This window comes from Heptranchias perlo, chromosome 2, assembly GCF_035084215.1.
Source record: "Heptranchias perlo isolate sHepPer1 chromosome 2, sHepPer1.hap1, whole genome shotgun sequence".
NCBI lineage: Eukaryota > Metazoa > Chordata > Chondrichthyes > Hexanchiformes > Hexanchidae > Heptranchias > Heptranchias perlo.
Genome location: NC_090326.1, coordinates 9,990,869 through 10,003,782, shown reverse-complemented (window position 1 = coordinate 10,003,782; position 12,914 = coordinate 9,990,869). Strand labels below are relative to the sequence as shown.

At 43.7% G+C, this 12,914-nt stretch overlaps 1 protein-coding gene across 1 annotated transcript in view; it reads right to left on the bottom strand.

The window, feature by feature from the left end:
• Positions 1-12,914, bottom strand: part of LOC137331743 (uncharacterized) — a 73,080-nt gene that overhangs the window by 28,975 nt on the left and 31,191 nt on the right. The window contains exons 6-8 of the mRNA XM_067995730.1: positions 11,999-12,163; positions 9,399-9,801; positions 7,929-8,048 (exon numbers count right to left, since the gene is read on the bottom strand). Coding sequence (XP_067851831.1) covers positions 7,929-8,048; positions 9,399-9,801; positions 11,999-12,163 — 688 coding nt within the window. The remainder of the gene's footprint in view (positions 1-7,928; positions 8,049-9,398; positions 9,802-11,998; positions 12,164-12,914) is intronic.

The window sequence follows — 12,914 nt, the reverse complement described above, 5'->3', positions numbered from 1 at the left end:
GCTTGTGAGAAGTGTACGTGCCAATTTAGAAAACTAGCAAAAAAAAACTGACACAGCCTCCAAAACTGAAACTATCGCCAAATATGGACCCATGACATGTCCTTACACTGAATGTGCAGTAGGGCCCTGCTTTGTTAATTGTTTACAATTGTCAACCCCCAGTCCATCACCGGCATCTCCACATCATTGTTAGAAGGAAAGCAGGAGGTGCACTCAATGTTCCATCAGTTGTGTAGCTGAAGATTTTGGCAAATGTTCCAGGGATTTCCCCTCATGCGAATGGGCTCAATATTGTGAATATTTATCGGTGTTCTCTTGCTAAATCTGATTCTTCAAATTTTTTTGAAAGGGAAAATCGAAATCCTCTTTCTCCTCATTCCAACTCTCTCCCTGACTGCTCACTGGGACTGAACCCGACAATATATAAACCGCGCTGTCCAGTTCGATGCTGAACTCAACTTCAAACTCCATATTCTATCAACAAGGCAGTTTACATCCGTCTCTGCTACAATGTGCATTTCCGCCCGACCGTACCTCAACCACCATTGAAACCCTTCTCCGTGCTTATGTTACCTTAAAACGACTTCTCCAATATATTTCCTGTCGGCCGCCCGAGTTACACAAAACCTCAACTCATCCAAAACTCTTCCTGTTCAGCACTTTCCCATCGGCCCATCCTTCCCTCATCTCCATTGGCTCCCTGTCCCCGAACACATCAATTTCAAAATCCTTGTCCTCGTTTACAGATAACTTCATGGTCTCTCCCCTCCTCTCTCCTCTCCACACTTCCTCTACCTCTTCAACCTCCTCCAATCTAATGCTTCAGCCTGTCCCTTTAGTCCTCTGACTCTGGCCTCACGTGAATCCTCCACTCTCTAGTGATCTTCTTGATTGATGACACAACCTCTCGCCCTACTCTCTGGAACTCCATCCCAGACCTCTCCACCCTGCTGCTTTTTGCTCCCCACCTTTTAAAGCCTCCTCAGAACCTGTGTTTTTGGTCATTTCTCCTAACTATTCTGCTACCAGTCAGAGTTCTCTGTCCTATATGAAGTGTCTTGCGACGTAGTTGTCACAGTCACACAAAGATGATCTTTCCACCTCCCTTTAGTTTCATACCAGCACTCCTCTATCTGTGCCCGCTTGATTGGCACCCCATCCACCACCCTAAACATTCACTCCCTTCACCACCGGCGCACTGTGGCTGCAGTGTGCACCATCCACAGGATGCACTGCAGCAACTCGCAAGGCTTCTTCGACAGCACCTCCCAAACCCACGACCTCTACCACCTAGAAGGACAAGGGCAGCAGGCGCATGGGAACAACACCACCTGCACGTTCCCCTCCAAGTCACACACCATCCCGACTTGGAAATATATCGCCGTTCCTTCATTGTCGCTGGGTCAAAATCCTGGAACTCCCTTCCTAACAGCACTGTGGGAGAACCTTCACCACACGGACTGCAGCGGTTCAAGAAGGCGGCTCACCACCACCTTCTCAAGGGCAATTAGGGATGGGCAATAAATGCCGGCCTTGCCAGCGACGCCCACATCCCGTGAACGAATAAAAAAAAAAAATAATACTAATCAACTCTGGTCAATTATAAAGGTGTTAATTACGGAGTGGTGAGCCCAAGGGCTTAGTGTTGGGGCCACTATTGTTTCTAATTTACAGAAACGAACTGGATTCAGAAACTCAAGACGTGATCAAATTTGTAGATATAAAAACTGCCAGCACCAATCCAGTAGCGTTGGAAATGTCAAGGGAATTCATCCCCATTGAGTATCGAGCCTACTAAGACTCCTAGGTCTTTTTCAGCTTCCAGCCTGAGCCGATTCAACACCATTCATGGGTATGCTTGTCACCCATTTTTCCTTCCAATGTGCAGTACTTTACCCTTTGGCTGCATTAAAGGTCTTGTGTCATTGCCGTGGCCGCTTGCATATTTTGTCCAACTCATTCAGTGGGACCAGTGATTGGCTGCTCGTGCTGCACAGAGGGTCCTGGCACTGAGGTGGCTCTCAGCCCATGGCAGCTGGCTCTGGGCATGAAACTGCTGCTGCTTATACCTCTGGAGGGTGCTCCTGGGCAGCCTGGTCTCGCCTCTCATGTTTCACTGGCATGGTGCTCTGAGGGGGACAGCTGGAGGCCTAGCCTGTGCTGCTGTCCTGAGGGACGGCAGTATCATGTAGCTGCGACTCCCGAGTGGCTTGGTCCTCACCATCGTCATCTTTGTCCCCCTGTGCTGCCTGTTGCTGTGGTGAATCCGCAAGAAGGGAAGGTAGAAGTCAAGAATGGATGAGCATCACCCCCTCGGGATTGAGGAGACAGAGAAGATTGTGGCTGGGTGGGTGGTGCTTCAGAGGGATGCCAGGGTGACATTGCAGGTGCTCAGTCAATAATCTGACACTGGCAAGATTCCACAGTCCTCACCATCTCCCACGGCAAGAGCTGAGAGCCTCCCAATATCTCAGTGATCATGAAGGGTCAGCTTGATTTTGTGGTTCCTGGAGGAGCACCCTTGCTATTCCATCGCCTGTGGAACTAGTCGCAGCCTGCACAGTACAAGATCCGACCAGTTCCAATCTAAAATGGCAGTTGTGGTCCTTTTTACCTCACTGGACCGATTTCCATATTAAAAGGGGCCTATCACCTGAAACAGGGAGTGCCTTGGACACCTGGTGGTAAGCCCCTTTCAGAATGGACCCAGCTCCTTTATCGGGGGTAGTAAGTCTACCCTCCCCCGTTATCACCAAGTGAGAGCAGTGAAAATCGATACCAAGGACTTCAATTTCTTCCTATCTTTACTATTTTTTCTCCCCTTGTCTAGTCTCTTCCGACCTACATCCACAACTCTTCCGACACCCACCCACCCCCCCCCCCCCGCCACGCCACTTTAACAGTTTCCAGTTCCCTGGCACTAACCGTTTCTTTTACACCATGGCGTCCAGTCCCTCTACACCTCCATCCCCCACCAGGAAAGCCTGCGGGCCCTCCGCTTCTTCCTTGAACGGAGGCCCAACCAGTCCCCATCCACCACCACCCTCCTCTGTCTGGCTGAACTTATGAACAACTTCTCCTTTGACTCCACTCACTTCCTGCAAATAAAAGGTGTTGCTATGGGAACCCATATGGGTCCCAGCTACGCCTGCCTTTTTGTGGGATACATGGAACATTCTTTATTACAGTCCTACTCAGGTCCCCTCCCTCACCTCTTTTTCCAGTACATTGATGACTGTATTGGTGCCATTTCCTGCTCTCACCCCAAACTTGAAAATTTGCTTCCAATTTCCACCCTTCCCTTTACATGGTCCACCTCCGACTCTTCCCTTCCTTGACTTCTCTATTTCCATCTCTGGGGATTGGCTGTCCACCAATATCTATTATAAGCCCATCGACTCCCACAGCTGACTACACTTCCTCCCACCCAACCCACTTCCTGTAAGGACTCTATTCCCTTCTCCATCTCAGTCACATCTGTTCTGATGCTACCACCTTCCACACCAGTGCTTCCGATACGTCTTCCTTTTTCCTCAACCGAGGATTCCCCATCGCTGTAGTTGACAGGGCCCTTGACCATGTCCGCCTTATTTATCGCACTTCTGCCTTCACACCCTCCCCTCCCTCCCAGAACCATGATAAGGGTCCACCATGTCCTCACCTTCCATCCCACCAGCCTCCATATTCAACGTATCATCCTCCTCCGTTTCCGGCAACCTCCAGCACGATCCCACCACCAAACACATCTTCCCCTCCACTTCCAGCATTCCAAAGGGGCCGTTCCCTCCGCAACATCCTGGTCCACTCTCCCATCACCCGCTCTCCTTACCATGGCACCTTCCTACGCAAGCACAGGAGATGCAACACCTGCCTTCTCACCTCCAAACACTCCATGATATGGGTAGTTAAGATTTGGACAAGTTTGGAGGGTGTTAGGCTGGTGAGAACATATTGGAGCAATCCAGTCTATAGTGTGTCAATGTTGTGAAGGTTGAAAGTGGTGACGGATACAATTTGGGGGGAGTGCAGGGGGTCAAAACTCAGCTCTGGATTGAACAGGACAATATTATTCTGCATGATCTGATTCCACCCAAGTAAATAGTCAGGGAGGAGGAATGGTGTCAAATGGCAAGAGAAAGAGGTTAGGGTGGTAGTTGAACAGCACAGATGTGTCTTGTGTAGGTTGGAGAAAAGACAGGGTGGGGGAGGGGATGATCACAGTTTTGAAAGGGTGAGGGACAATGCACAAGCAAAGACAACCATTAGTGACCGGCTAGCCACTCAAGAGCAGTTAGGAGGTCAAAAGAATAGGAAGTGGTTCTCATGGAGCAAATGAGCATGGAGGGGGCTTTGGGGAAGGAACTGCAGAGCAAATGGGGAATTAAAAAAAACCACGAGCTGAATAATGGGACAAAACAGTTGCATGGATGGTCTCATCTTAGAAACAAAAAACCACGAATTGTAGTGGAGAATTAGGTTTGAGGAATGGTTAGTCTTCAAGAGTACAGGATGTCCTTATCCACCAGTTGTAGAAAGATTTGTCTAGTGAGCAAAGCACATTGATGCATTCAACCATTTATGGCCCATTCAATGACAGGATTCAAAACCTTTCAGACAGATGTGCACCAACTGATCAAGTGGTTTAGGGAAAGAAAAAAAAAAGTCAACAAACTTCATTTTTGAAGAATTAAATAGGAAGATGGGAACAGGAGTCGTCTGACAGCCCCTTGAACCGGTTCTGCCCTTCAACTAGATCATATCTGATCTGTACCTGAACTTCATCTGCCCAGTTTCCTAACTAAATTCTATTGATCCCAGTCTTGAAAATTTCACTTGACCCAACATCCACAGCCTTTGGAGGACAGATGTTCAAATTTTCACTAGTCTGAAAAAGTATTTCACTCCTGGATTAACTACTAGAGGAAAGTTTTCCTGTATCTACCCCATCAAATCCCTTTAGAATTTTAAGCACCTTGACTAGATCACCCCTCAATCTTCTAAACTCAAGGAATACAAGCTGTTTAATGCAACCTGTCCCCATAGTTTAACCTTAAGCCTTGGAATCATTCTGGTGAATCTGCTCTGTACCTCTTCTAAAGGCAAATATATCTCCGGTTCAGTGTCCAAAACTGATGCAGTACTCCAGCTGGGGTCTGACCAAGACGGTACCAACTAAAGCATCGATTCCAAATCGAGACAGGCCTTTGAATCTATACACTAGCTATGTAATGTGTACATGGACACCCAAATCCCTTTGCCCCTCACCATTAAGAAAATATTCCAATTACCAAAAAAGTAATTATATATTATTCCCTGTGCTCTCATTTTTGCTAGTAATCTCATGCAGAACCTTGTCAAATGTCTTCTGGAAGTCCATACAGAGAACATTCATACACATTCCCCTATCTACCATAATTCCATTAGTTTTAAGATAGCTATGGAGAAGGATAGGTCTGGCCCAAAAGTTAAAATTCTAAATTGGGGAAAGGCCAATTTTGATGGTATTAGACAGGAACTTTCAGAAGTTGATTGGGAGAGTCTGTTGGCAGGCAAAGGGACGTCTGGTAAGTGGGAGGCTTTCAAAAGTGTGTTAACCAGGGTTCAGGGTAAGCACATTCCTTATAAAGTGAAGGGCAAGGCTGGTAGAAGTAGGGAACCTTGGATGACTCGGGAGATTGAGGCACTAGTCAAAAAGAAGAAGGAGGCATATGACATGCATAGGCAGCTGGGATCAAGTGGATCCCTTGAAGAGTATAGAGATTGCCGGAGTAGAGTTAAGAGAGAAATCAGGAGGGCAAAAAGGGGATATGAGATTGCTTTGGCAGATCAGGCAAAGGTGAATCCAAAGAGCTTCTACAAATACATAAAGGGCAAAAGGGTAACTAGGGAGAGAGTAGGGCCTCTTAAGGATCAACAAGGTCATCTATGTGCGGAACCACAAGAGATGGGTGAGATCCTGAATGAATATTTCACATCGGTATTTACGGTTGAGAAAGGCATGGATGTTAGGGAACTTGGGGAAATAAATAGTGATGTCTTGAGGAGTGTACATATTACAGAGAGGGAGGTGCTGGAAGTCTTAACGCGCATCAAGGTAGATAAATCTCCGGGACCTGATGAAATGTATCCCAGGACGTTATGGGAGGTTAGGGAGGAAATTGCGGGTCCCCTAGCAGAGATATTTGAATCATCCACCGCTACAGGTGAGGTGCCTGAAGATTGGAGGGTAGCAAATGTTGTGCCTTTGTTTAAGAAGGGCGGCAGGGAAAAGCCTGGGAACTACAGACCAGTGAGCCTGACATCTGTAGTGGGTAAGTTGTTAGAGGGTATTCTGAGAGACAGGATCTACAGGCATTTGGAGAGGCAGGGACTAATTAGGAACAGTCAGCATGGTTTTGTGAGAGGAAAATCATGTCTCACGAATTTGATTGAGTTTTTTGAAGGGGTAACCAAGAAGATAGATGAGGGCTGTGCAGTAGACGTGGTCTACATGGACTTCAGCAAATCATTTGACAAGGTACCGCATGGTAGGTTGTTACATAAGGTTAAATCTCATGGGATCCAAGGTGAGGTAGCCAATTGGATACAAAATTGGCTTGACGACAGAAGACAGAGGGTGGTTGTAGAGGGTTGTTTTTCAAACTGGATGCCTGTGTTCAGCGGTGTGCCTCAGGGATCGGTGCTGGGTCCGCTGTTATTTGTTATTTATATTAATGATTTGGATGAGAATTTAGGAGGCATGGTTAGTAAGTTTGCAGATGACACCAAGATTGGTGGCATTGTGGACAGTGAAGAAGGTTATCTAGGATTGCAACGGGATCTTGATAAATTGGGCCAGTGGGCCGATGAATGGCAGATGGAGTTTAATTTAGAGAAATGTGAGGTGATGCATTTTGGTAGATCGAATCGGGCCAGGACCTACTCCGTTAATGGTAGGGCGTTGGGGAGAGTTATAGAACAAAGAGATCTGGGAGTACAGATTCATAGCTCCTTGAAAGTGGAGTCACAGGTGGATAGGGTGGTGAAGAAGGCATTCAGCATGCTTGGTTTTATTGGTCAGAACATTGAATGCAGGAGTTGGGATGTCTTGTTGAAGTTGTACAGGGCATTGGTGAGGCCACACTTGGAGTACTGTGTACAGTTCTGGTCACCCTATTATAGAAAGGATATTAAACTAGAAAGAGTGCAGAAAAGATTTACTAGGATGCTACCGGGACTTGATGGTTTGACTTATAGGGAGAGGTTAGACAGACTGGGACTTTTTTCCCTGGAGAGTAGGAGGTTAAGGGGTGATCTTATAGAAGTCTATAAAATAATGAGGGGCATAGATAAGGTCGATAGTCAAAATCTTTTCCCAAAGGTAGGGGAGTCTATAACGAGGGGGCATAGATTTAAGGTGAGGGGAGAGATACAAAAGGGTCCAGAGGGGCAATTTTTTCACTCAAAGGGTGGTGAGTGTCTGGAACGATCTGCCAGAGGCAGTAGTAGAGGCGGGTACAATTTTGTTTTTTTAAAAAGCATTTGGACAGTTACATGGGTAAGATGGGTATAGAGGGATATGGGCCAAGTGCAGGCAATTGGGACCAGCTTCGTGGTATAAACTGGGCGACATGGACATGTTGGGCCGAAGGGCCTGTTTCCATGTTGTAACTTCTATGATTCTATTGACCTCAAAAAATTCAACTAGATTAGTCAGACATGACCTAGCCTTCACAAGCCCATGCTTTGATTAAATGATACTTTTCCAAGTGATCACTGTGATAGATTCCAGTAATTTCCCTGTATATTGATCACAGACCGGTCTGTTCTTCTTAAACAATGGAGTAAGATTTGCAATTTTCCAATCCAAAAAAGGCAAAATTCTTGAATCTAGAGAGCTTTGGACCATGACTAACATCTGCAGTTTCCTCATCCATTTCTTTTAATACCCGATGGTGCAAACCCATTATTTTCTCCATTGCCATTTTGTCCACTAATATTAAATCCATTCTCCTCTTGACTTAGTCTTGGGTTTCCTTTTACCTTTAGTATTTTGTCCTCTTCCTCCACTGTGAAAGAGTGGAAAATCTATTAAAACCCAATAGAAACTTTATGTGCAGTATCTTCCAGCTGGTTGGCAAGAAGCTCGCAACTCCTGATGGGGAACCAAGGACATTGCTCAAGGCTGGCTTTTTTTTGTGGGGCGAGTATGACAACATTGACAATAACAAAATGTCTTAAAAAGGACATCCAATAGTTTCCTCCCACTATTTGCCTACATCCAATAGTTGTGAATAAATGAACAAAAACATGAGGCAAGTGTAAACCATTTTATTTCAGCATCAAACAAAAAGTAGGTCATTATAGATATTAATAAAAACTGCAGCCTCTAACATACAGGTTAAGGCTATGTTAAGACTACACAAAAGGCACTGTACACAGCCAAAACAAATTTTAAAAACTTTTGGTATTGATTTCTCAGATTTCTCCTCCAAAGACTGAACGCTCCTTGTAATAAAACAGTTTGCCTAAATGTCACTGCACTTCAAAGATAATTGTGTGAAGCCGTTTGAACTTTAGCTTTTAAGCCTGGAAAGAAAGCATCAGAAGTGATCATAGAAGTGTACAAGATGGTTCAGAGAATGGAAAAGGTTAATCCTGAATACTACTTTAAATTAAAAGTATGATTGGATATGGGGAACACAGGTCCAAACTAGTAAAATGTAAATTTAGGACTGAAATTAGGAAGTTCTTCACAAACGGATCAACATTTGGAGTAGGTTTCAGACAGTCTGAAGATGACTCAAATCATTTAATAAACAGTTAAATACTATAATATGAATGGGGGGGGGGGGGGGGGGAAAGTGTGTCGTCTGACTGGATGAATTAAGGTGTTGTGATCTGTCTTGGCATAAAGTATTAAACCAGATAGGATGGCAGAAAACTAGGATCAATTACCCAATATCATATTACTTTGGTCCTCATTATATCACAAAGGGAGGTAACAAAAAGGACTTTTTAAAAAGTCTACACTAGTGGTTTTCAAACTATTGTATTCAAGACCCCCCACTCCCACCAAAAGATCACCAGCATAAACCCCTCGTCTTACCAAAGGGCTTTAAGCAATGTAATTTGCAACCTGACCCCCCCTCTAGAAAAAGATATTTCTATTCCTTTATAGAAGAGTATTAAATAACAGTAATTTTATAAATTTTCATAAAAATCTATATTTTATTTCATTCTACCCCATCTCAACAGCCACTAAACTCCACTCTAGTAGGTACCTTGTAGACCCTTGCAAATCCCTCAGATTGTCAAAGGTTCTGTTGACCCCACTTTGAAAACCACTCGTGTAGACATTAACCAATTGATCTGATCAGGTATTGATTGCAATTGCTACAGGCCAAGGCATTGTGTTTAAGGAGAGGAGAGCCTTCCAAAAAACAAAATGTTGCGTGACTTGTTGTGCCTGATGAAGAACAGGAATGGATGATCAGCCACAAAGTCAACTGTTCTCATTGCACATCGCAATTTAAAGATAGGTGCTGTGGCAGCAGCTGCTTCTGTGCCTTCTTCATTAACTTCTACAAAGGATTTATGAACAACTTTTGACAAAACCAGATCATTTTTCCCAGTCATTCCAGAGAAGTTAGCTTGTAAATCACTAAAAGCATCCACCATCCCCATATGGGTGAGGGTTGATTTAAGGTCATATTGTTCCTCCAGCTTGAATTTGGGCAGGACGACATTAACCTCCACATTATCCATCATCTCTGGGTTGGTCCAATCCATCAGCTTATCAAAAGCAAGTTGACTTTGAAGCTAAAAATAAAAATGAATCTAATGTTAAATACCTGGCCAGCAACACAGAATGTAAAACAAACAGCCACAGTACTTCCAAATAATACAGAATCTGAGATACTCCACTTAGTGTCTTTGTTGCCAGTCATCTGTGACCTTAGTTATAATTTAGTCAGCCCCTAAAACAGCTGGTAAGGCAGGAAAACTAGGATGACTAACAGGCATTAATAAAGTTAGGCCTCCTAACTGCAATATCCAACATGGCCACTGACTTCAACTCCACTGCTACCTTCTTGATGCATAAAATGATATTTTGCACAAGTGTGTACATTGAGGTGGAGGGATAGCAGTATCACCATTGGCAATAGGGGAGAGATACAAAAGGGTCCAGAGGGGCAATTTTTTCACTCAAAGGGTGGTGAGTGTCTGGAACAAGCTGCCAGAGGCAGTAGTTGAGGCGGGTACAATTTTGTCTTTTAAAAAGCATTTGGACAGTTACATGGGTAAGATGGGTATAGAGGGATATGGGCCAAGTGCAGGCAATTGGGACTAGCTTAGTGGTATAAACTGGGCGACATGGACATGTTGGGCCGAAGGGCCTGTTTCCATGTTGTAACTTCTATGATTCTATGATTCTATTAGGCTGTTCGAGAGCAGTTTACCCTACCCAATGAAGTGGAAGTATCTCCTTTAAAGCAGATTTCACTAATTTTGTAGAAATGAATGGAAGCGAAAGGGAAATTATAGCAATAATGTGTTACTATGACTAACAGGCATTTAAACAGTATTCTGCCTGTTTGGACAAGTGACATGCAAACAAATTTAACTATTGAAAGCCCAATTCATTGCTGTGTACTCACTTAAGTTAGGTAAACAGCACACTAGGGAATGGTTTTAATAAACTTCCAAATGCAAATCAAACTGGATTCACTTTTCCATCCTTGGGTTTACCTTTAAAGGCTTAATTTTTGAAGACAAAAATCAAATACTAACAGCTCACAACTCTACCAAAATCCATATGATCACCATAAACCCCATTATGCTCTAGCCTCAGAGTGTAAAAACTGTGGCCAGTGAACCCCATCAATCCAGCCACTAAAGTTCTACCTGCATTTATATTTCTTACTGACTGGTTTGTCCTGTTTGAATTCTGTGGGCACGACTATGGGAAGTGCTGTTCTTGGCACTGTTGCCACCCCTGGTGTTTTAGTTGGGTTTTATTCACCAAGGGCTTGAAATATAGACATGTTAATGTGAATGTTGATCTTAGTTTTTATATCTAACTCATGGGGCTCTACAGTATGCACTTAAGCAGCCAATGAAGATGAAGTTTGAACACATGGCCTTAAAAAGGTAATCTTTATTGAAGCAAAGCTCAATTTCACAGAGTATACATTCGCTCCCCAATGAGGAAGCAGCTTCATTATGGTGTCTCAACAGCACAAACTGAGCTAATGTGGTTTATAGGCCTGGCACACAGGCTAAATGTCATCAGCAACTGTACATAGGAACAGGAGTAGGCCATTCAACCCCTTGAGCCTGTTCCACCATTCTACTAGATCATGGTTGATCTGTACCCCAACTCCATTCACCTGCCATTTCTCCATATCCCTGACCCAACAAAATGTTTTTAAAAACGATCGCAGTCTTGAAAATTTCAATTGACTCAGCAGCTGCAGCCTTTTGGGGAGTGTTCCAGATTTCCACTACCCTTAGTGTGAAAAAGTGCTTCCTGATTTCACTTCAATACAGCCGAGCTCTAATTTTAAGATTGTGCCCTGTTCTAGATTCCCAGAGGAAATAGTTTCGCTGTATCTACTCTATAAAATCCCTTCATTTTAAATACCTTGATTAGATCACCCCTCAACCATCTAAACTCAAGGGAATACAAATAAAATTTATGCAACCTGTCCTCAATTTAAGCCTTTAAGCCCAGGTACCACTCTGGTGAATCCAAAGCCAACACATCTTCCTGAAGTGCAGTGCTCCAGATGCTGTTGTTACATCAAACCCATTTTAGGCTTCATTGTAAGACAGTCCTTCGATTGTTTGTCTGAATTTTAGTCCCATTTAGTCATAAGATGTGAGTTAATTGTGTGGATTCATTTTTGGGAGAGGGGAGCTGAATTCATCATTTTATTCAACTGATTTGTTTCCCCCCCACCCCCCCCCCCCGAATAATTTGAGTTAATGTTTCATGTCGAAGCTTCCAACTTACTTTTTCCAGCTCATTGGAGTCATCTTTCATATCTGGCAACAGGATGATCATACTCAGCTCACTCTGAACATAGGGGAGCTCAAGTATTCTGGTCTCAACGTCATGAATGTAAACATTATTGAACTTGGCTTTTAGGCGCATCATTTGTACTGGTTTCGTTTCATTCTGCAAGCAGGAAGAGACATTAGCAGCAAAGCTGGAGAGCACCATATACCCCGGTATACAAGAAATAATTTCTAGAGGAGGAAATGGAGTACTACAAAATAAAGCTTCCTTTCACCTAATTCCGCCAAAAAATAAACTGGTCTTCCCAGCGAGCTTTAGCATTTTATCACTTCTCCATGTCAGTGGTTGTACAAGGTACCCATGGCATTAGATGGAATGAGTTTTTTAGCCAAAATTCAAACAAAGTAAAACTCAGCAATTTAACTGACTCAATCTCATGTGCATTATATTAGGCAACTAGATACACATTTATCACATAAATGCACACTTGCTGAGCGTAGTGTGATTGGGGGTGGGACAATTCTGGAAACCTGGGCCATTTTTCAGGTTTCCTCTAATTCTGTGAAGAATGACCACAATTTAAAAAAAAGAGCAAGAACCACCAGGATTAGGAGAAATCAGAACAGTGATTGCCTCAAAACTTTGCAATCACTGCTTTGAAAGGAGTTTGCAAGTATTAAATTATTAGAATTGCAATAGTACACAAGATACATAAATGGAGTGAATCAACATTCAGCACAGGAGGTTATGTCAATAAATCCACCAATATCATTTTAACTTGGAAGAGCCATGAGGTTTAATTTGTGCCTGACAACATTGTTCTAAAGCAAAAGCTTTAAATGCTGACACAGCATTTTCCAGCATTAGAAACCTATTTTCCCTACACTCTGATATAACTTCTTATATTCAG